Source organism: Notolabrus celidotus, chromosome 20, assembly GCF_009762535.1.
Source record: "Notolabrus celidotus isolate fNotCel1 chromosome 20, fNotCel1.pri, whole genome shotgun sequence".
NCBI lineage: Eukaryota > Metazoa > Chordata > Actinopteri > Labriformes > Labridae > Notolabrus > Notolabrus celidotus.
The window spans coordinates 15,170,405-15,193,962 of NC_048291.1; the positions used below are offsets into that span (position 1 = coordinate 15,170,405).

The following is a 23,558-nucleotide window of genomic DNA, read 5'->3' on the forward strand; positions in this document are numbered from 1 at the left end:
AACCAGCTTGTCTGAGCATTGCTGCCAAACGGCGACCGAAACCTACAGCAACAGGCGAAACCTGGCAATCCGTAGGCTAGGGAAAGGGAGGGTGTTGTCGCGACTGCTGATGATAACGGTAGTCGCAAGGGAACAAACTGACACTGCAGAGCTGGTCTGCACAGTCAGAGGCCACAGGTCCGTACATGCACAGAGAGAGAACAGAGATCAGGGAGGCAGCAAACCGTTACCACTGACAAAGACTGAAGGCACGTCATTGGACGGTGTTGCACTCGAGTTTCTCTGCACCGGCTGCAAGATAAATGTTACTCAATTCTTTTTTGGGTTGGTTTCTAAACATTTAAAATAGGCAGATTTTTCATGCTACCCCTGTGGACTAATTGAGACTATTCTGAGACAGGTTTATTAGAAGCCATTGTTTGCCTCTTCAGAAGTGCACCCTGTTGCACTCCTCTGTGTTCTCATATCTGATAATGTAAAGAGAGTACAACCACCAGTCATAATACTCTCTCTGTATTTGGCATTATTTATAACCTGTCAAAACAGCTGTGTAGACTATAGTAAAATGTTTTAAACACAATAGAGACCATAACAGGTCCGAAATGTGATACTGGCACTACAGAGGAGGATATTAGAGCTAGAAGAGCTCATTCTGATAGAAACAACCCATAAAATAAAAAACGAATCTGTCTTCTGCTCTCACAGACAATCACAGGCATTGCTGCTCCTTCCTCACACCTGTAGACGACTGTCATGTGTAACAGAGCAGTAAGAAATGTTCATTAAAAGGTCAACAATGTCTAGCATTTCTGGCAATTGCAAGTCCAGTGTTTCTTACATATTTTCCACTCACTTTTGCATCTATTTTTTTGATTTTTATTTCACAGTGGTGCCATTAGCTTTTAACCCTTTAACACACAGATTTCAATATGAGCCTTCAACCATTGTGCTACAAATATAAAATGTAAGGTTTGTAGGTGCAACAGTTTTTAAATAATTACGAGAATCTCAGTGTCCCTCTGCAGTCAGCACATGTGGATCCAAAATATGCTTACTGATGGTTATAAATCCATCTAACTGTGCATAAATCACATATGGGAAGTCTTTGAAAATCAACTGTAATGCAATACTGCACGATTTCTAAGACTAACATTAACAGGGAAACATATCCAAAAAAATGTTAGTCATTATTACGAACTGTCAGGGCTCCTTATCACCTCTGAAGTCAGACAACAAATGAGGATTGTCTTTTGATACAGTCACGTTCAAATGGCAAACATTCATTCATCTACACTTTGCATACTGTAGCTGACTTCAAAACAGAGATAAAAACAAAAACAGCACACGAGTTTATCAGCTGGTATGTGCGGACATGCAAGATAGATGTTGGGCGGGTAATATGTGCTTAGAGGCAAACTGCACAGGTCTATGCAAAATGATGATAAGAATCACGTTCACAATAGGCAAGTTAGGGAAATCATATCGATATGAACAGGAACTGTTTGCTCTTACTGTGTCATCTGAACTGCAGTCAGGATGTTTTGTATACAGAGCAGGATCTATACAATGCAGATGTGCTAAAACTGACATGTATCAGGACGATGGGCTGCATTATATTCCTTTTATATGTAAAATGTGAATATTTGTTATTTTGCATACCACTGATGGTAACACTTTTGTGCAATAATGTTATGAATGGTAGCTGACAATACAAAAAAATAGTGAGCATGAATAAACAAAAATTAGGAACCAGAGCAAGTAAAAAAAAGATTCTTAAAGTCTTATAACAGACATGATATTAGTAAAATCCTTCATTTTGACCACTTGTACATTAAGACGCATTCATTAAAGTGTATTCTGACTGTGAACTGTATATATCTGGTGTGATGGTTTTATGGAAGAAGAAAAAAGAGGAGGAGAACAAAGGTTACCTGGAAATCTGGTTGACAAAAGGCTCAAGCTCTTCGGGTTCATAGGCCCGAGCAAAAGCACCCAGCACACGTAGCAAGCAGCATCGCGCACATTGGAGCCAACGCTGCATGCTCCCCTCTTTTCCTCGTAAGTCAGGGATTTGATGATGAGTGGCAACAACTGAAAGGGAAAAGACAGACATGGATGAGACAAGAAGATACAATCACGTTACATATACTTTGCATTCTCTTGTGGAAAAGTTTCATTATATCTTGGATGTTTAATTCACATCCAACACTGAGGAAACAGGTTGAATTAAACATTATTACTGTATTATTAGCTCCTCCAAAATGTGGTGACATTTGAGATTTAATACTCACACCAGTTTGCATGCATTTAAAGAAACAATACAGCAACTTGACAGGATTTAGAAGAAGTGATTAAAAAGCAGGGTAGAAGAATATGCATGAGGCAGATGTACATATTCAGGGGCGTCGGATGATCAATTTCTAGATGAGACTGTTTATTCAAACTGACTGCAAATAAGGCCAGCCCACCTCCTTCTTTTCAATGTGAGAATAATCTGATTTGCATAAATGATCAGAACAAGAAGCTCAGAGTTCTGTGCATGGTTATAATTTGGGAGGTAAGTGGTTTAAGAGTTATAACACTGCTCACAATTGTCATAAGTGAAGTAAAAGGAATGCAATAACATGTTGATCCCGATAAACGTATAGTAAACTTGACATGTCACCGGTTATATAAGAACCTTCGTTAAAATCCTGTCATTTCCAAAAGATGTACAAAGAGGGGAAAAGAGGAAGAAGGAGAGAGAGCCCCCACCCCTCCTCATCATGTAAATCATCGCTTGAGGCCTGACTAATATCAGGTACATCAATGTTGCCTCAGGGCCCTGCTGTTGGGCCTGAAGCCCCACCCACTAGTAAGACAACACCTCAGAAAAAGGAACTCACCACACAACTAACCAAATAAGCACACTAATGCAACATCACACACTAACTGACACACTCTGAACTTTGAGCAGTTGGTGGAGCGGGCGTCCTGACCTGATACTAAGGCTGGCTGTGGACTGTGGGTCAGGCTTAGGAGAGGATACTGCTGCTGGAGGCCAGAACAGGTAAATGTTTTTATAATGCCTTTATTAACAAGGGAAGTGGTGTAATATTGAATAGAATTATTTTACACTTTGTCAAAGTGTTTCTGTGATAACGAAGGTAAAATAATGTGTGAAGTGTTTCCTAGTTTGGTTGGTGTAGTCAAGTTAAATGTATATTATACTGTGCTGTGTGCGCACCTGTTACCTCTGGATGTGAACTATCACCTGCTTGCTCTGCTGCAGTGATGCACGGGTCGTACTGAGAGTACCTTGGCCTCTTTAGCGAATCCTTGAACTTGGTTGGTGTAGTCAAGTAAAGTATATTATACTGTGCTGTGTGCGCACCTGTTACCTCTGGATGTGAACTATCACCCTGCTTGCTCTGCTGCAGTGATGCACGGGTCGTACTGAGAGTACCTGGCCTCTTTAGCGAATCCTTGAAAGAGTCACATACTTTTCAGACAACATACTAATTTTTGGTTGTTGTTGTTTTTGTTTTTACCTTTTTTATAATTATACAGATGATATGAGCTTATGGATATCAAATATATTTTTTTAGTTTAATAAGGAAAAAATAGATTTATTGTAAAAAACACAAAACATTTTGACAGGTGGATACTTCAAATGTAAGAAACTCTCTCTTTTAAAGGGAATTCAAATGATTTTTTCCCCTTAAGAGGGAGTGCTTTGCGTCCACTACAGTTGCACCAGAACTTGAGGGGACCACTTCTTGCGACAGCGCATGACAAGCAGGTTCCTCTCGTGTGAAGCGCCCAGCAGCACTTAACTCACAGCTTAAGGTGATGTTTCATTTCAAAGGCAAACCTGGAGCATTTAATTTCAGATGCTGCTCACTTCACTGTGTTACTGAAACGGCTCATTTGAACCACATCTCCTGGAACATTTACAGGGAGATTTATCAAAAAATATTCCTCATACGTATGTGTACATCCAGAGCTGATGAGCTCATCAAATAATCAAATGATGACGACTGGTAGCTGAGTACATCCTGCAGGTGTAGTCATGGGAAGCAGGTGGCTGGTAGTTCCCACGCCGACAGCGAAGAGTTTAGAGAGGTTAAGAGAGAGAGCATGTCTCTGCATGCCCTCGAGGCCCGTGTTAGTAGGTGCCTAGTCTGCCTGACACTTGCCTACCTGGTACCTGAGCAGCTCTTATACTTGACAGGACAAATTAATCCGGTGATATCAGAACACATGGGCGGGTTAACAGGCAGGCAGGCAGAGCAGGGATGTTCGTAGGAAGCTGCCAATCACCAAAAAAACGCACTAAGACTTGAGTGCAGCTATGCAAACATGTGGGTTTTGCATACAGAGGACAGGTTTTCATATATAGTGATCTCTCTGGTTGGTGTGCATCCCTGTTTGAATCAACAGTTGGAGGAATACATTAGCCTGAGGGTGCGGCGTTTTGTGCAGCTTGAGATTTTTCTGCCTGTGCAGCTAAAGAAACACGGAGCAGAAAAACCTTCCACTGTGAGACACTCTCCACATGAACCAGTCAAACAACTCTTGGCCTGATAGTTCAGACAGTAAGCTTAGTGAGGATTGGAAGCTGAAATGACTCAATGGTGACTCTTACGCCTGTCTCTTGTGCTGTAACGGCATCTTCTCAATTACGTATATATCTACGTCACTGTTTATTAATGTAATGTGCTTGTTTTGTTGTTCTTTTTAGAAAATCTGCATCATTCATTTCAAGATGGAAGCTGTTCAGGAACGCAAGCCCAAAAGGCCACACTACATTCCTCGACCGCCAGGCAAGCCCTTCACGTACCAGTGTTTCCAGTGTCCTTTCCACCCTGCAATGAAAAGTCCCATTCTCTTCAACACATGAAATCCACTTGTGTAAAAACTCCATCTCCCTCATGTCACAGAAAACTGGCACAGCAGCCCGACAAGTCAAAGCTGTGGCAAAAGGGGTCCCTTTAAAATCAAGGGAAAGTCCAAGCCCCCCGCCTGCAGTACAAAACGACAGCCCTGAGGAACAGAGAGACGAGGAGGACAAACGACGAGAGCAGAGAGGACACTGAGAAGTAGATGTGGGCGTGACAGTCCACTCCTTAAAGGACGGCCAGAGTGAGACAAAATCAAATACAGTGACAGAGGAGAGAGAACAAGGAGAGCAGTGACGGCCAAGTCTCTGCCGCGCCCATCTGCCTTCTCGCCTGTCACACCCAAAAATGACTGCGCAGAAGCCTTCAAGCCTTCTGTGCAGCAGTCAGCAGAGGAGTCGCAAGCTCCTGTGGCTGCTTTTAACCACCCAGGCTTCCCGTGGGGCACGATGTCACCATCTATTCCCTTAAAACCATACCCCCCTCCCATGGTTCCTGAATACTCTCCTTACCTCCTCCCTGACCGTCCACTCTATCCACCATACTACCTTTCAGGAAACCCCAGCGTCAGCGAGTCTAACTCTCCCTCTTTCCGGCCACAGTTCTTGGATCCTCAGAGGCCTGTTGTGCCACAACCCATCGCTCCACCTCACCTCTTTCCCCCGTACCCATACAGATACTGCCACCCTCTCAATGCAGGCCCCCCTCTACATTACACCCTGTACAGACCCCATGAGCTCTCCATGCCCATCACAGGACCCAGGTATCTTCCTTTGGACATTTATGGCCTCACAATGGGGCCTAAGGAATATGACTTTTACATGCATTCACATCCCAGTCACAACAGCCTCAACACATCCACACAAGAGGAGGGCACCCACGGGCAGAGTGGGGAGAAGGAAACCAGGCTAAGTCCTAAAGAGGGCTGTTCTGCCTTAGGGTCCCCTGACAGACCAAGTCATGCACACTTAATACAGAGAGACACAGAGGCTGCCCAATACACCAACATTGGTGTGTCACAGACATCCACCCAACTAGGACACACAGCTAATGCTGTGCAACCCACCGAATCTGACGAGAGACGAGAGGAGTCTGCAGAAAGCTTGCTGCAGTTAAGAAACATGCATGTGGATGGAGGGTGAGTACTGATTTAGAAATGCATCTTTTACTTTATTGAGCTGCAAATATGAAAATATGATACTCATTTCTTTCTCTTATGCTAACATTTTCAGATCAGATGAGAACAGCAAGTTTTCTCCTACGTCTGTATCCGAGCCGTGTCCAGAGACAACATCAGAAAAGGAAACCGAGGCCAACAGAGAAGATCTGATGCCCCTTAATCTTTCGATTAGAAGCCAGGAGAGAGACAGCCTTCCCTCTGACCACAGACAGAGCTGCATTGACATGGAAGAATCAAAGACAATTGATTTGCCCCTAAACCTCAGCCTGCAAGCTTCTTCCGACAGCCCTGCACACAGGCCTGCCCTGGGCACTTCAGACGCTCTTCAGCAGGGGTCAGACGCCGAGGAGGAGGACGAGACGTGTGACCAGAGGCAGACCGCTGCACTTGCCCTCTGTCAGCTAGCCATTGCGAGCTCTGCTGCCTCTTCACGCGACTTCAGCACCACTGATGTGCCATCAGAGACTGAAAAGCCGGACCCTCCGAAGAAGAGGACCAAACAGAAGTCTAAAGCAACGGGCGTGAAGAGGGCGAACAGTGGCCCGGTTGACAGCAACTGCCACAAACCAAAGAAGAGAGTTAACGCAGCACAGCGGGCTCTCAGGAGGAGGCCTCGCTGCTGCTAACAGCTAAACCCAGACTGTTTGAATATTCTGTAACAAGGACAGATCCTATCTAACCTTCACTGCTACAAGCCTGAACTTGAAGCCTGAAGATGAACTTGTTGATAATTAATGCAAAAGTTTTAATTAAGCACTGAAAATCAAAACAGGACAAATGTGATGATATGATATCTACTGTATAGCACTGCCAGAAAACTATTACACAGACTTGTTGTCACTGGATGGTGCTCTTTATGTACTGTTCTCACACTTGATTTGAAAAAGGTGAAACTTCTGTTTGGGTTCTTAATATTTAAAGCTGGACCTTTTTTTGTAAGGTAAAAACGTTACATCAGAATGTGCTACTGTACAGTAAATGTATATATGTTGAATAAATGTATTGCTTACAACTCTTAATTGTCCGATGGTACCTATTTCCTGATAAGTATTTGTTCACACATACCATCTGTCAATCTGGAAGGCAGCAGCAGGCCTCTCCTACCCAGCTCTGCCAGTGCCAGGCAGCCTCCATGCCAAGCATTGTCTGATTCCTGGAAGCTAGAAAATGAATAACACACAGAGACACAAAAATGTCAAACATTATAATGTAAGTGGAATATTAGTCTGCTTGAAAATACAATAAAATATCAAGTAATGATGAAGAGCGTAAAGTGACAAGAAGGGAGAGCCAGTGTGCCTCCAGTGTGAAACTACCTGAGGCAGTCCAGTACTGATCCAACCACCTCGTCTGCCAGCTCTTTGGGAAGCCTCCCAGTCACCCTCCCAATGCTGCAGGGTTACATAAAACAGATGATTATTTTAACACATAGACATTGTAGTATTTGTGCACTCTAGACATGCAGCAAAAAGGTCGCTTGGTGACATATGAGCACATTGTTACCCCTTTGCTGCAGACCATCGCACAATCGTCTCCTTATCTTTCAGCCCCACCAGGAGATGCTCTGAGAAATAACACGTTACAATTTCAGAACAGAGATATCGCAATAACAAACATTTACATTAAACTGCATGAAGCCTGAAACTGACCAATAACAGTCTCCACTTCCTCTGGAATGTCATAGTCCTCCTCCTCCTGTTCCTGTGTCTCCATGTCAGGGGTAACAGCACCAGCAGCTGCTTCTGACTGGGACATCAAGAGGTTTGCTGCGAGGGAGACCGGCTACCTCTCTGGTACCTGAAAACAAGCAGAATTTTACCTTTAGGCATTTAAGGTCTGTGCTTACCAAAGACATAAAGCGTGTTGTGACATTTATGACATTAGTGCTTTGAAATAATATCTATGAGGAGACATCCTTTGGGCAATTAACAAATGAGTGGAGGACATATCTTAGCTCTAACAAAGTATGTTTACTGTAAACTAGGGATGCACGATCCGATCCTGGGTATTGGATATTGGATAGATCGGACCTCAAAAAGCTAGATCGGATATCGGTGACAAGGGGCCGATATATAGTGCCGATCCATATGGCAGATCTATTCAACTCAGTTCTATGCTTTTCTGTGTTTACAACAGCCATGTGTGTCTCCTACGTCATCAGCGCCGGCCTGTCTGTACAGTTTTGCCCGGTGAGCACGATGGAGGATAACCACAGAGGCTCTGCAGTTCAGTTCAGTTCAGTTTAGTTTAGTTTAGTTTATTTTGGGTTTACAAAGTCAGACAAGTCTGAGGTTGCCAAAACATGGTTCTATCCTCACATTAAGGAATAGAGATTGTCAAATCAATACCGGGATTGGATCGGGCTAGTATCGGTATCGGCAGATACCAAAGCCCAGGTATCGATATCGGTATAGGGACCTAAAAGTAGGATCGGTGCATCCCTACTGTAAATGCACCGTACTGTGTGGTACAGCTTGTGTCGGCTGACTATGGATTGGAGCTGCAAAGACTCTTCAATTAAAAGATCAGTTCATTGAGAGTAAATAATAACATTTTTTGTATAAGTGATCAGTGTAACATACATTTTCAAGCAAAATAACAACATTTTCACACATCCACAGATTCTAACTGTATGGATTTACTACCCTGGACCTCTTGTGGGAATAAAGGAGTAATTTAAAGACATCAAATAAAGCTGTGGACATTTGCGATTTGCATTTTAAATCTTTTTAGACATTTTAATAAGCAGAAAATTGAAATGAATTCATTATTCATTAAAAATAATCAGCTCTGCTTTGTTTGGAGATCAAATTACAACATTAATGTAATCAGTTGGTATGTCTCCTGACCTCCAAGAAGCCAAACGTGGCTTTAGAAAGGTGAGTCCAAGCCTCTGGATGAGTTTGACGCCAAGTTTCCGCAGCATGGCCTGACTGCTGTCTGATAGATGTTTCTTCTCCAGGCACTGAAGGACTGTGGGAGCTGATAGATCAAATAAAAATCATATAATCGGTTGTAGAGTTGTCTGGAGCTTAATTAGTTCATAAATGTATACAGAATGATATGGTACATGTTTTTAGAGGGATCAAACGAGAGGTAAATGTTTACAAAAGTATGCTTGGTTATCATAAGTGTGCCAACAACAAATAAACACATTATTTCTATAACTAGATGGATGCTACAGAAATGTCCATATGTGATTAAATATCCCCTGGTGTCTGAATTCAAACCTCCCCCCTCTGGCAGAGACTTTTAGATAAGATTTGTGAACACAGATATTTCTGTTACCACAGGCGAAAGCAGCTGAACAGAGACAACAAGTGTGACAGTCACATGCAACAAAAAACTCTTGTTGACAAAATGCAGTATGTGCTTTGACTTCCATGTGGAGAGTAAATTCTAAAGTCATCACCTCGCTGTAGAAAAACAAACGTACCATACTGGAGGAGGTCTTCTCGTTTACCGTGTTTGAAAAGCTTGGCCTAGAAACACAAACAAGAAAACAAATTAAGATTCTGCTGGAAGGTGCCATACATTATGACAGTTAAAAAGCAATAAAAAAGAACACAAAACATAATCCTCTTACAAGCGTATCTGTCCTCAGCCATTTAATCTTGAATCAGTACAAAACCTAACCTTCTAAATAAACACTAAAATGAAAACCCTGCAAGTATAGCTCCTCTAAGCTTGTTGACTGAACAAACAGAGCCAGTTTTGAGTGCCCTAAGCGACACATGAGCTGGAGCCAGGTACACTTTAAAGAAATTAAGCACAAAGGACACTTCCAAACATGTCATGCCAGTTTAGATGCCATCGATATGAAGCTAATGAACCCGCCTCAGGGCTGCATTACAATACCTTAGCTCACAGGAAGTGGTTTGAAAATGTGGAGAAGTGGGTCTCTTTTTGGACCATGTGCGATGATCCATGTGTTCTTATTTGCTGAGGAACCGTTTAGCTTAAAGCGTTGGATTAAACTGACATAAGTCACTTGAAGCAGCAGATCCCACACACACGCAGCAGGTGTATTACACACCTGCTAAAACCACATGAGGCATTGTGTGAGACATACCAGTCATGTCTGCTCTTGTGCAGGTTTTGATACAACACTGCACACTGATTACACTAACATCAAACACAAACAGACAGACAGGCATGCGCTCAACAACACAGCCTTCAGTGTGATTGCTGTCTGAGAGTTTACCAGAGACTGCAAAGCTCCGTCCAGGACCATGATGTCTCTCATGGACTGGTCGTTGGTTTCAGATACAGTGGTGAGGCTCCAGTCCAAAAAGTCCCCAAGGCACTTTTGCTTCACATCAGGGCGTGTCATGAACCTGTGCAGTCATGAGCAGTAAAACAAGAAAAGAAAGAAAGCGTTCATGAGGGTAAACAAACGCAGACACCAGTTAAGACATTCACTGAACAGCATTTCCATCTAGTGGCTGAAAAAGAAATTGCAGTCAAAACCTCTGAATTATATCTGGCTTTGATTTATACAACAAACTTTGAAAATGACACAAATTCACTTAGAAAGACTATTTTATTTTTATTTTAAGCATACATTCAGGAAAAAAACTTAATATTATAAAGTTGTAGTTTTTCAAGAAAATACTTGACATTTTTAGTTTTTAAAGACGAAAATCTGTGAGAAATCAAACTCAAGCTGCCCTTTGTCCATTTCACTGCATCATGGACCTACTTGGCAGCCACATCAAATTGTACTTCCTACTTGGACTCAGCGAAAAGGAGATACTACTGATTCTAGCCCAGAATCATCACATTATTATAAGCATCCGGACTTTGAAAAGACATTGACGTATATTGGGGCTGTTCAGAAGAAAGCAGCACACTGATCTGGAGGAGGGGATTGCGTTTATCCAACAAGAATAAATTAGAATTAGTCAATTTCCGAGAAAAAAACTTACGAATTTCAAGTTTTCTTTCTCAAATTATTATTATTTTTTTAATATCTTTAAGTGGCCCTAATACGCCATCGTAAAAAAACAGATATAATTGCGTGTTTACAATATATTTCTCTCAGTTTCACTTTAAACTAGAACGACAAAACAATAACCACGCAAGTATTGAGTTAATGGCTCATAGCTCAGCCGATTGTTCTGAGCAGTGCGTACTAAAAATATCTCTCATTGCCAGTCCCATCAAAGACATGTTCTATTAAGTGGTGTTGTGAACAGTGATTCCATTGCATCGTAACTTTGTGGGATAGCAGGGAATTTTGTTCCATGCAAAAGTCAGTCTCCAAGCTTCAGCAGGAAATCAGAGCTATTGCCAGTTATTTAAGATTCTGATTGCCTTCTGTAGTGTCCATAGTCAGGAAATATACACTCAATCTCCTGTTGTCCACACATTTCTGATAATGTGACACCTGTTCAGGCATCATCACTTACATAATGGTATTAAATTATTATTATTGTTTGATCCCTTGGGTGAGGGGTGTCTTGTCTTGTCATTCAAGCAGTTCTGGCTTTATCTGCACTAACTTTTTGTCCACATTCACAGTTAATCAAATTTGTGGGAAACACTAAAACAGTCCCGAGTTAAAAAAAAAAACACTGATAGCCACCGATATCTCCCTGATACTAACTGGCAAATGCTTAAGTCTCACTGGGTTTTATCGTCTAATTATAGGACAAAATATGTCTTTGACTGCTTATAGCCAAACAGACCTGAAAACTCCAGATATCAATCTTATTTCATGATATTACAAGCAAAACAAAAATTGGTTGTTATGTTATTTTAAGAAACTAGTTAAGAAACCTTGCATCTTACTAGTTTAACTTAGAGTATCCTAGTTGTGTATTTCATAGGGATACATTATATTGGATTTGTGCCGATATCCGATATGCCGATATTTTACAATTCATTTAGTCCATTACCGATACTGATATATTTTTTTTCAGTATTATGGTGGTACACTTCTCACATTTGTTATGTAATATTCATTTCTTGTGCAAAATAAGAAAAATACTTAATACTTAAAACTGCATATTTATGACAATTGCTTTGAAACAAAATCCATACAAAAATATACATCCTACTTAAAACTTGGATGATGCTCTTCCTGAGACAATCATAACAATACCCACAACCAGGGCTAATTTGGCCAATTTCACATTTGACATAGCAAGTAAACCTAACCTCTGTTCACAGGGAACACGTGAAAAGTGCAACTGTACACCAATTAAACCCAAATTAAATAAAATGGTTTACTCTTTGACAGTAAATGTGCCCAAATTAGTCAGCTACATGTACCTTGCAGACTGCTGCTTAAATTCAAATTTAACTTAAAACATGAGACCAACATGTGTCCAGCAGCCCATTATTTTATCGGTTAATTATCTCGGCGGATATCTGCACGTTGGCCGATATCCGATAGTTCATTTTAAAGCCAATATTGGCCGATACCGATAATATACTCAATATATGAAATATGAAATATGAAATACTCAATCATGACTGAATAAGTGAAGTTTCAAGGAAGTCAGGACTGACTTTACGTTCATAATATAGTTATAATATCAGGCAGATAATATGCTCTCACAGGTCTAACAAATACCAGCAGCTGTAGGTAGGTCAGCAGGAATGTAATGACTTTGTGCATGTTATGTCTGCCAGTCCAGTTGTGTGATTACTTGGTTATTACATGCAAGTGGGTCACTTACTTTGATACAAGAACAGATGCAGCATCCCTGGGACTATCATTTACAAGCAGATAAGACTGGAAGAAAAGAATAAAGAATGTTATCCGTTTTGATTTCAGATAGTGACTATCTTATAACTGTATCAATCCATTACACAGAGCAAGTCCTCAACATGCAGATTATCCATCAGTAAAAGACTCAAGTTTAAGTACATTCTTTACATGCCTTTGCAATAGCTAGAATGCGATCCATGGTGGACTCTCTGGCCTTGCCGCTGTCTGACTCCAAATTACCGTCCAAACGATATAGATCAAATGGTATGAGGCAGGTCATGGAGAGCCACAACAGCAACATGTAACGAGTTTCCCAAGTCTGGAATAAGTACATGGTAAAATACACTCTTGTTAAAGTAGATATTGAAAGTAATGTTTGCAGACCTGTGGGCGTCAAATGCACACCAGTGTTTGTTGGAAGGCTCAGATTTTTTTTTTCATATTGTGAAGTAATACCGGTCTCACCTCTGTGTCTTTGGGATCCTGCCTGGACAGTAGGTCCAAAACCGGATGGACATCTGCCACTTCATGTGGAAGCAGTTGCATAAAGATTTTATAGCCTCTGACCTGCCCAGGAAAGAAAAGAAAAACACAAACACCCTGATTGATGTCCTCACAAATAGGATTACTTATAGAGCTGTTTTCTTTGCTGTTTTTTTAAAAAAAGGGCACAGCTAAAGTAAATCAGACTGTGATTATAGACTGACCTTACAGATGGTGTAGAGAAACTTGAAGCCCAAATGAACCAATGAAGGAGGAGATGACTCACTCCTTAAAATCTCCAGTATCATATTCAGCATCCACTCTAAAGTAAGTGAAAGGGAACAGTGTGTAGTAACTTACCAATGAATCATAGGATCTACAAATAATTGAATTTCTACAGATCATGATGTACCTAAATGTGGGTCCAGGAGATTAGGCTGTTCTTGATATCTGTTCATGATCACTGTGGGAGGAAATGACTGTTTTGAAACGCTAAGAACAAACAGCTACCCACCAAAAACAATGACATTTAGAGATTACGGTGCTTTAAGGTTGACTGTCTCACCCAGGAACCTCTGCATGGTGGACTCGCTTTGCACAGTGTCCCCATGGACCTGCGGCAGGGTGGATATGAGAGCTCTGGTCTCGCGGCTCTCACTGAAGCCCCCTAATACATATGTTTGTACAATAGCGTCCGATTCTCCTCCCTGACCACCGGAGGACCTATTGTCTTTCTCAATTAAAGCCATTGTATTAATCTTTTGACTTCAATGGCTGTCTAAGGTGTGGAGGCTACACGTATGATGCAGGAACACCGCTACACGACTGTTGTTGTCTAAAAAGCTAGCTGATTTTAGCATGTATTCTTCACAAAAGGAGTGGAAACAAAGCATGAGGAAAGACTAAATGTAATAAACTTTCTACAGTGTATCGTTTGAATAGTTTGAATAGATCATACGTATGAAAACGACTTAACACGAAAATAGATAGATTCAACTGCGCACACCCAGGAAACTGTTTCTGCTCCCTCTGTTACGATGTTCCCGCATGCGCACTTGTCCCCCGCCCCGGTATGGTATGTGAGAAGGTTCATGCCTAACGCGGGCCGCGTGTTCAGAAAAGAAACAAATGTGCAAGATTTCATTTCTAAACATATACTCACAATGTTTTTGGAGTACTGTATATTTTAGTCTATTTATAGAAATCATTTTGTTGGAGAATATGATTCTAAACCAGAAAAATGTGATCCAATAAAAAAATAACGAAATCAACAAGAAAAAAAAAAATGAATCTGATGTAAGCATAAAACGTGTTTTTAAAGCCTAAGAGCCATAATGCAAGAAAGCAGAGATTTATATTAGAAACATCGGTTTACAGGCATTGAAATCCCAAAATGGAAATGGTAGTCATAATCAATGGTCAGTGGTGGACAGTAACAAAGTAATTTTACTTGAGTAATGTACTTCAGTACATTTTTTGAGTATCAGTACTTACTTGAGTATTGTTTTTTAGGGATTCTTATCACTTTTACTCCACTACATTTAGAAGACAATTATTGTACTTTTTCCTCCACTACATTTCTATCAATTCTCTAGTTTCTCACTACTTTTGCTTCGAAGTCAGCTCATGAATTTCCTTCTCTTTTCTGAAATCTGATCCCTAAGACAGTAAAATGTGTTTGTGTAGTTCTGTTTGTCTCAGTGGTTTAGGCATACCTGTATATCATGCGTCTCCACGGTTTAACGTGGAGCAAACTCAGAGCAAATTTCCCTCAGATCAGGCAGTTCATTTAGAGGTCGGAAATGATGGCTATAATTCTCCACAAGCACCCACGGCCATATCTTCAGCTCGTGTTAGAAGTTTTTGAAATGAAGAATGATAAAATAGCGTTCGTAATGTTCTCACTGTTACCCACTCTGCCCAAACGTACAAAAATGTGTTGTCCAACCTGAGAAAGAATGTTGAGCTACATAAAATTTGTTTCATTCCAGATGAACATTTCAAACTAAGTTGTCCGTGCTTTGAGTTACTTAGTTGCTGTTTTTATTCCTAGTATAGTTTTTAGAGATTTCAAGTAATGGTTTCTAGATAAACATAATGTACTCTTATGTATTCTTGACTACACTTGTGTTTTGTGAAAATATAAAGTTTTGAGATATCTGAAAAATAACTTTGAATACTTAAGTATTTTTAAAAGCAAGTACTTCAGTACTTTAACTCAAGTAATAATTTGACAGAACAACTTTCACTTGTATTGGAGTAATATTTGACCAGGAGAATCTATACTTCGACTTAAGTAATGAAGCCGTGTACTTTGTCCACCACTGTCAATGGTATCATTTGCTTTTGGTGGTCAAGGGGCATCACATTTATCTTCAGTCTGTTTCATAACCAGTCAACAACTCCTCACAGGAGCCTTAACAGTTGGAAAAACACAGTAGGTCAAGAAAAACACTTTGATCATCCCAGGATTTATTGGTCCTAATGCAGTGGATAGTACATTTTACAAGGATAATTGCCATTACTGATAAACAGCATCATGGGTGTATGTAGTGAATTAGTGTATGCAGTCTTGTTAGTGGATTAATGGAAGACATTCTATGCATTTTATTTCTTATTTTTCAGCAGGCAAGTAATGGCTGAGCAGACAGATCAGGAGATATTTTGTGATGCATACTGTATATATAATTTGTCTTTTTAACAATAAGCCACACCAATTTTGGTCAACTAATAATCTGTCATGATATTATCTTAAATGTAATACTTTGGTAGTGTTTAAGACTGTGAGCCTCCCACAACGGAATGTCTGTACAGCTATTTTAATAGATTCTTCATAATCCTTATTGAAGAGCCCCTGTAACCACCACCAAAGTGGTTCCAGTGATTCAGATAATGGAAGAGTTGGTAGAGTTGGTTTCTCTTTTCGAAGCCTGGTGCTTTAGGAATCCTTTCATAATATGCAGAGTAGAAAGAGCTGTTGAAGCCCCCAAACATCCCTGCAATACCCAGCTCATACTCAGAATGTCCATAGAAGGAAGCGGGGTCAAAGATGACTGGACCATCTGCACACTCTTCCACATTGCCACCCCATAAATCTCCATGGAGAAGAGCAGGGACTATTTCCATATCTGTGAAAAACTGGGGTATCTTTCTCTGTAAGTATCAGAGAGAAAATGCAAGTTGCACATAGTTAATTGACAGATCCGTGCAGACATGTGTGATATTTTGTTTCTGATTAGGTCAAAGTGAGGCTGAACTGTAGTTCTGGCCATAGTTCTCGGCCTCTCTGTCTCCATAAGATTCTCCATTCTCCACCATGTTGAGCTGGTGCTGCAGTCTGCACCTGGAGAAAAACGTCACCCAGTTCTTCTCCCATTCGTTTTCCTGCGAAAGTAAGGGAAGAAAAAGAAATGTAGAGAGGTAATTGTCGAGGGAAACTGCAACATCTCAAATGCTTTGACACAACAAATGTACAGATTCTGGCTACAGTCCAGTTATGCCGTTGTTAAAATGTTTACCTGTGGTAGATATCCCAGCCATGTCTTTACATGGAAGCCAAATTTCTCAACAGCTTCAACCTCGGACTGGCCAGCTCCTTTCCTGTGCAAGTCATATCATAGATGTGAATTAATCAGCAAATACCTCACATTTAATATGAAGCATTTGAATGATAGCTGTTATATTTTTTTGTAATAGTAGGTGTATGAGAGAGGCTTTGTGCATTCATCAACATTTGGATTTACTAATGTAAGTCTTAAGTTGAATGGCAAACTAACTTACCCACTGTCTGCTGCTCTTTATTTAATGTTTCCAACTGTCTCTTGTTGTGGAGTATGCAGATCTGCCATCTTCCTCTCCAAGTTGCTTTGAGTACCTATACATTGTGTTTGGGAAGGAAAAAAACTCGTAAACAAAACAATCTCCTTTACTTTCTCAGTACCATTTACTAAAATGTGCCAATAGTGGTACTGGTACTAAGCAGGGCTATACAAATTGTATGACAGAGTTCTTACTTGCTAAGACCTCTCATGTCCAGAGTTCCATCACAAACATGCATCCTTTTGTGTCAAGCTCAATCACCTTCACAGGCTTGGGGGACTTTGATGGTTTCTGTCTTAAAAATGGCTTCCAAACTGGCCATCTCCCCATCAAACATTAGTTTTGCCTGAATAAAGCAAACATCATTTAAAAAAAATGAGTGTGAGTCTACTGGGCTATCTAAAATGTGCTGATCAAAATAGTCTTACTGACAGAATCATCAGTTAGATTGCGTTTACATTTTGCAATGTGTGCACAGAGTAGAGTGATATTTAATGGCTTTCAGAAAGTGTAGCTGACCTTTGGATCACATTCTCACTGGTTTGCTTTTCCCACGTATTAACATGCATGTTAGCATGGCACAAACTTATACTAGTAATCATCACTATTAGAAGATTGGAGATAAATACCTCGCTCTTATGATTTATCTTCACAAACACTCTCCCAGAGTCAGTATGATAACTTTGGCCCTCGCTGATTACATCCACCTCCTGAGTGACCCGTTGACTTCAACATGGTTGTCCCCAACTCCTTCTTCAACTTAGCCTCCATGGTCTTCTGATAGTCCAAGACCAATGCAATTATACAGCTGCGTATACCAAAACACTGGGATTGTTGCAGCTCAAGTTCAGAGATGATCTTGTTTTGCTTCCGTTATGTCAGTACGCGTTATTACGGTAACCAATCAGAAACCAGCCGGAAAATGACTGAGCCAATCACGGCATCGTAATAGGGTCACGTGAGCGTCGCCATGGTGTCAACTAGGCTGCATATTGTGCTACAAGCGACAGCATTAGCAGTGGCTTTGCTAAAATAGAACTGAGCAGCAATAACATTTGTCTTCTCTTGGAGCGACTGGCGTCGGGAAAACATTGTTGTGAAGCGACTACAAAATATCCTTTGAACTAAATGGCCTTTTGTTCTGGAACTTAGAATAACGGTATGAAGTACTATATATTAAAGCATTTGGCAAGCACGCTAACTTCGTTTGATGATGAGCGCTTGATGTAATATCCACTAACTATGCGACTTTCGTGGTTATACTACACAAGCTGTCTGCTGTTAAAGGAAGTTTTTCCTAGCCAAATTAACTTGCTAACCGCCGCCAAAGTGGCCTCTCATGGTGGATTAAGATGGATAAATCTGATGAGTCTCGCCTGTATGATTGGCCTTGGTTTATCCTGTCTTGATGTCGGGTCTTTGTGACAAAATAACATAGAGTACGGTCAAGATCTGCTCTTTTTATAAAGCGTGTTGAGATTACATTTGTTGTGAATTGTCGTTGTGTAAAAAAAGATTGATTGATTGATTGATTGATTGATTGATTGATTGATTATTTTCCCTAACAGATTTGGTTTACACTTCAGCTTGCATGGATTAGGTGAATGGGGAACACCCCCTTCTACTCTGCCTACAGTAAGCAATAATGGCAGGTAGTTCAAATCCATTAGCAGGCTCAATTTTAACGAGGTAGTCATCTCTGTCATGATTCCATCTCTTCAAATCGCCACAGGTGGGGACGAACCTGACAGACCTGACACTGAAGAAGAAGAAGGTGACATTAAGAGAGCTGGGAGGCTGCATGGGCCCCATATGGCCATGTTACTACAAAGACTGCTCCTCTGTCATTGTATGCTCTTTCTACACAAACATACTCTACATTTGACAAGGTGAATACACTGACTTTGGATTATTGGATTACACTTTTGTTTGTGTGTTGTTTTCATAGTTCATGGTGGACCCATCCAACATTGCCCAGGTATCCTCCTCCTGCATCCAACTGCTTTCAGTCCTGTCTGCTGAGCCTCTGTGCCGTGCCCCTGTGCTTATCCTCTTCAATAAAAGGTGACATACTAAGCATATACAATTCTAATATTAATTCTGCCTCCCTACATTATGTTTGCATCAGCAATTTTAATGTTCTATAAATCTGGTATCATAGTTCTGCTCCTGAATATGTTCAGATTCTTGTTTTTCTTGTTCTTTATTCTGCAGAGACATGCCTTGCACTATGAGTCTCACAGAGTTAAAGTCCCTGCTCAGAATGGATGACATCATTGCATTTGCTTCTCAGCCAATCACATCACTTGAACTCAGTGCTCGCACTGGACAGGGACTGCAGGAGGTGCTGACTTGGTTGGAGAACATCGCAGTGAAGTGAACAATCTTATGTTTGAACCATATATATGACTACCTAGAGTTCTAAAAGAGCTGTCAGTACCCTCAGTGTGCAAACAGTTCTCACAAAATCTCTATGACATTTAATGCTGGACTCTGAAAAAACAGGACAACACGTGAAGAGACGCACAGCTAATAGTGTAACTTTGGTACCATATTCAGTGGATATGGTGGCACGGGAGGAGAAGTATGTGTTAAGATATCAGTGATATCACTGCAAGGTGAAATAATTGTTGATTAACTGTTGTAAAATATGTTAATTCAACACTCCTCTGTGACTAACAATCATCTATACCAGTCATTTTTACTCATTGAACTTTAGGCACAACTAGGGGACTGCTGGATTAGATCCTGTAATGTGGTCAGTGGATTTGTATGTTATCCTAATATTAAAATAAAACCTTCTGTTACTTCTATGTGCTGTCTAAATGTGTTCTGAAATACATAGAAACATTTTTAATAACTAGTTTGGTGTGAGAGTTGACAGAAGTTTTTCAGAATGACTGATGCAAGTTGTGTAGCAGTGTAGTAATGAGTCATTCCCATCAGGGGGCATAAAGAGCACGACAAATACTAACTGTTACTGGGTGTGTGCCTCAGCTGAGATGACTTCATATAAATGGTATTGATGCCACAGCAAATGAGAAAATACACAAAAGTAAAACCAACAGGAATGGAGAAGTGTGCTTATTATACCCTTATATTTGATGAGAGTCAGTGGTTCACAAGCAATGAGTAAAACTCATGATTCATACATTTTGTAATGCTTGGTTATTGTAAATTCAGAAGCACAGTCCTTCAAAATTGTATTTTCATTCAGCATATCAGTTCAGTTTGGTAAAATCGTGTGAAAGAATGAGTCATATCAGATCTGGTCCAACAAAAGCCTCACAAAGTTCACTTTGTTGATGCAGCAACATTTGAAGAAATGAAAAGGATTCCAACTCTTGTATGTTATCAGAAGTTCATTTTCTTTTCTGGTGCTGGAGTATATGACAGCAGCGGTGGGCAGCTAAGCCAATCCCAAAAACAGCTGAGTGAGCAGGAGGCTTGGCGATGAGTTGAAAGGCGGTAATACATCTTCCTGGCGATTACAAGACAAAATGTTATCAAACTGTGCTTTTGTGTGAGTTTTTAACTGAAGTCAATTCACAATGTGCTATGGCCTTAAAGAGTGTTTGACACAGTGACACTAATACTTTCTGATACAAAAGTGTCATCCCTTTTATATATAATTACTGCATTCATGACATAAGGAGCAGGGAGACTGTTGCAGGGGGAGCAGAACCAGCTTGCATCAATCTAAGGGTTATTGTACTATACCACTTTATAAAAAAAAAACTAAGAAAAGGGCTTTCTCAAAGGTCCTTGGGTCTGCAGTTTGGCCCTCAGTAAGAGTTAAGTTTCAAGAGCATAACCTGAAGGCATTCCCCCTCTTATCTAATCATTTCCCTCCAGTTTTCTTGGCCCTCATAGGAAAGGGTTTTGACTGTTCTGTGCAGCCAGTGATCCCTCAGCGCTGGCCGAAGAGAAGGGCAACAAGGGCTCAGGGAGGGCCCCTGGCAGCTCCAGACCAGGATGAGTGGGGTGAGTGAGTGACGAGGGGAGGCTTGGGGGCTGGTGGCTCATAGGCAGGGGCAAGGAGGCACTGTATGGAAGTGAAGAAGGGTTGGAAGGGGCAGAGATGGAGCCCGCACCCATTTGATTCAGACTTAGTTTGGGTGGCTCAGTTTGGAATGGATTGTTGGGTGAAGGAGCACTCAGGCCTAGACGGAAAGAAACAGAAACTCTTGAGTTTGCATTAAAAGGTCATTTCAGATTCATAATTTCTGAGACAGGATAAATAATGTAACTTCTTTGTGTGTGCTTATGATTTTGAATTACACTGCAGTTGCAAGTCGTGACTGTTCTAAAAACTCTCCAGCTCACTACAGTGTATTGCTGGCTCCTATCCACAGATCATTTGAAATTAATGGGCTACATAATGCAAAAATAGTAACTTATTTAACTTACAGAAGTGCCCTAAAACAAAATAAAATCTGCATCTACAACCAATGATAAACCAGCCATAACATCATGAACACCTGCCTAATATTGTGTAAGCTCCCCTTCCCTCAGGTCTGGACCAAAACAGCCCCAACCCTGTCAAATGCTCTGACCCAGTCATCTAGCCATCACAGATTGGCCCTTGTCAAAAAGTCGCTCACATCCTTGCATCCTTGAAGACAATGTTCACTCGCTTCTTAACATATTCCCACCCACTTATATGTGCCACTGTTGAAAACAGAATCAGTGCTATTTACTTCACCTGTCAGTGGTCGTAATGTTATGTTTGATCGGTGTGTAATAAATACTGATAGAAAAGGGTTCTGGTTCTTCGCTGGAGGATTGTTGGGATCAAGGTGTCCAGGTTCACCAAAGAAGCCCCTGTGGGGCCCAGGGAAGGCCTCAGGTGTCCGACATGCTCGAGGGCTGGGGGCAGCCAGGCTTTCTCCGAGACGTGACAGGTCAAAGAGCTCAGGACTGCCCTCCCCCTCGCCCATTCACATTTCACCTGACCCCCATCCATGGCTCATCGAAGAGATCTCCATCTAACACAGACCCACAGACACATGGTTCGAGAACAAAGTGGGATCCCAGCCTCATAGTTTTATGTTCCCTCCAACCTGTGATAGTGCGATTCACATCCAGCTTTATGTTTCCCACAGAATGATGGTGAACTTACTACACCCATTAATAGAAAAACAGCGCGAGGTAGGCCTATATCACGCAAGAGAGATTGTGCTACAATTCAATACAGGAGGGATGTTTTCCGAGGGCGAGCATCACTTTCTCACTCTTTGTGTTTCTCTGCAGAGTTTGTGATTGTAGGGAGACGATCTTATGCTAGCAGGTTGAACAGGTACACAAGGGAAGGGCAAGAGGACATTTTCCAGTAATCGACTGCTGATGTTGTTTTCTCAGGCAGAAAAAAAACTCGAATCAGTTTATTGCTGAGTTTATGGATGTTTTGGCCACGTGGATGAGAATAATGGACAAAAATATTTCCCCAGAAAAAAATGGTATCACAGTAAAGTGGATATTTGACATTTTTGTTCTGACTTGATTCTGCCTGACTTTAAGTTATTCACCTCCTGGTTTCCGAGGACACTGCATTCTCAACAACTGGACGATCGGACAGAAGGATGCACAAACTGAAAACATAATGCCTCAGGTCACGGCTGTCGACACCACAAAGGCATAGAACTGTATTGTTACCTGAGGGCTTCCTGTTCTAGGAGAGGGTTCTCTGGCAGCTCCTCTGAGCGCCGGTCTGTCTGATGGGGCTGAGAACTGATCAACTCCCGAGGCAGTCTAAAACATACAACTCCATTTAACTCAATCAAGTGATTTGTATCAAATATGAATGTGGCTTCTCCTACTGTTTTGACTTGTGGAGTGTATGTGTACAATCCAAGGATGACCTGTGTACCAGGGAAAGCCCACACTCGGTCTGCAGCATGAGGGTTGGTGTTCTGCGGGCCATCCCAGGGGTCGGCTGGCGGCTCCCATGGTTGGGGGAGGGCTGTTGGAAGGTGGTCGGTGCCATCCAGGGAGGATCCTCTCTGGGTGCTACCTTCTTCAATAGCATGGAGGTGAGTGGAAGAGGGCAGTGCTTACTATTTGGCAAGTTTTTCAGATAACTTCAGTACATACTTAACATTTATTTTTAGAGAACAAAGGAAGTCTGAAATTAATCAGGCTACAAAATAAAAACCTGTTTAGGTCATTGTAAGCAAACACAAGGCTTACCAAAGTGAATCCCAGGGATCTGTCCCCTCAGACGGGCAGCTGCCCGGTGAGAGGTGTTATACCACCTGTGGCCATCTGGAGGCTGATCTGAAGGTACTGCAAAAAACATCTACTAGGTCCATGAAGGCGGTCTGATAAAATAAGCCAAACAACATCTGTGTAAGTTCAGGATATTGCTTCAGCCCCTACACATAGTTCTCTGGTTTACGATTTTCAAGTATGCTTTTCGGTATGAGTACTTCTCAAAGTATGACTGACTAAATGTAAAATATAATGTGGAGCTTTATTT

The 23,558-nt window shown here is 41.2% G+C and overlaps 4 protein-coding genes across 8 annotated transcripts in view; 2 read left to right on the top strand and 2 right to left on the bottom strand.

Moving 5' to 3' along the window:
• Positions 1–14,340, bottom strand: part of tbcd (tubulin folding cofactor D) — a 30,410-nt gene extending 16,070 nt beyond the window's left edge. The window contains 16 exon segments of the mRNA XM_034711447.1: positions 1,932–1,990; positions 1,993–2,090; positions 7,126–7,220; positions 7,377–7,451; positions 7,564–7,624; positions 7,710–7,836; positions 7,839–7,857; positions 8,910–9,042; positions 9,497–9,542; positions 10,265–10,397; positions 12,747–12,802; positions 12,951–13,097; positions 13,244–13,345; positions 13,486–13,583; positions 13,674–13,724; positions 13,827–14,340. Coding sequence (XP_034567338.1) covers positions 1,932–1,990; positions 1,993–2,090; positions 7,126–7,220; positions 7,377–7,451; positions 7,564–7,624; positions 7,710–7,836; positions 7,839–7,857; positions 8,910–9,042; positions 9,497–9,542; positions 10,265–10,397; positions 12,747–12,802; positions 12,951–13,097; positions 13,244–13,345; positions 13,486–13,583; positions 13,674–13,724; positions 13,827–14,010 — 1,484 coding nt within the window. The 5' untranslated portion in view covers positions 14,011–14,340.
• On the top strand, positions 2,826–7,019 carry znf750 (zinc finger protein 750). The gene is given in 6 exon segments (XM_034711346.1): positions 2,826–3,049; positions 4,724–4,843; positions 4,846–4,882; positions 4,885–5,172; positions 5,175–6,018; positions 6,113–7,019. Coding segments are annotated over 5 exon segments (1,839 nt in total). The 5' UTR covers positions 2,826–3,049; positions 4,724–4,747; the 3' UTR covers positions 6,687–7,019.
• A 1,371-nt stretch (positions 14,341–15,711) lies between the features above and the next one.
• On the bottom strand, positions 15,712–18,338 carry fn3krp (fructosamine 3 kinase related protein). The gene is given in 11 exon segments (XM_034711093.1): positions 15,712–16,414; positions 16,518–16,645; positions 16,780–16,862; positions 17,042–17,093; positions 17,095–17,112; positions 17,114–17,135; positions 17,275–17,299; positions 17,302–17,356; positions 17,358–17,426; positions 17,710–17,778; positions 17,780–18,338. Coding segments are annotated over 11 exon segments (630 nt in total). The 5' UTR covers positions 17,852–18,338; the 3' UTR covers positions 15,712–16,377.
• arl16 (ADP-ribosylation factor-like 16) lies at positions 18,037–19,893 on the top strand. Of its 5 annotated transcripts, none has more exons than XR_004635140.1 (5): positions 18,037–18,239; positions 18,649–18,715; positions 18,813–18,929; positions 19,029–19,144; positions 19,295–19,893. XR_004635140.1 is itself a non-coding variant. In XM_034711097.1 (5 exons), the coding sequence occupies exons 2-5, from the start codon at positions 18,726–18,728 to the stop codon at positions 19,458–19,460; spliced, it is 327 nt and encodes a 108-aa protein (XP_034566988.1). In that variant the 5' UTR covers positions 18,037–18,239; positions 18,649–18,725; the 3' UTR covers positions 19,461–19,893. The 5 variants fall into 5 exon arrangements, 4 of the variants coding, with proteins under 4 accessions (XP_034566988.1, XP_034566986.1, XP_034566987.1 ...); XM_034711097.1 differs by having other exon boundaries at positions 18,649–18,728; positions 18,813–18,854; XM_034711095.1 differs by having other exon boundaries at positions 18,040–18,239; positions 18,649–18,728.
• Positions 19,894–23,558: the final 3,665 nt, after the last annotated feature.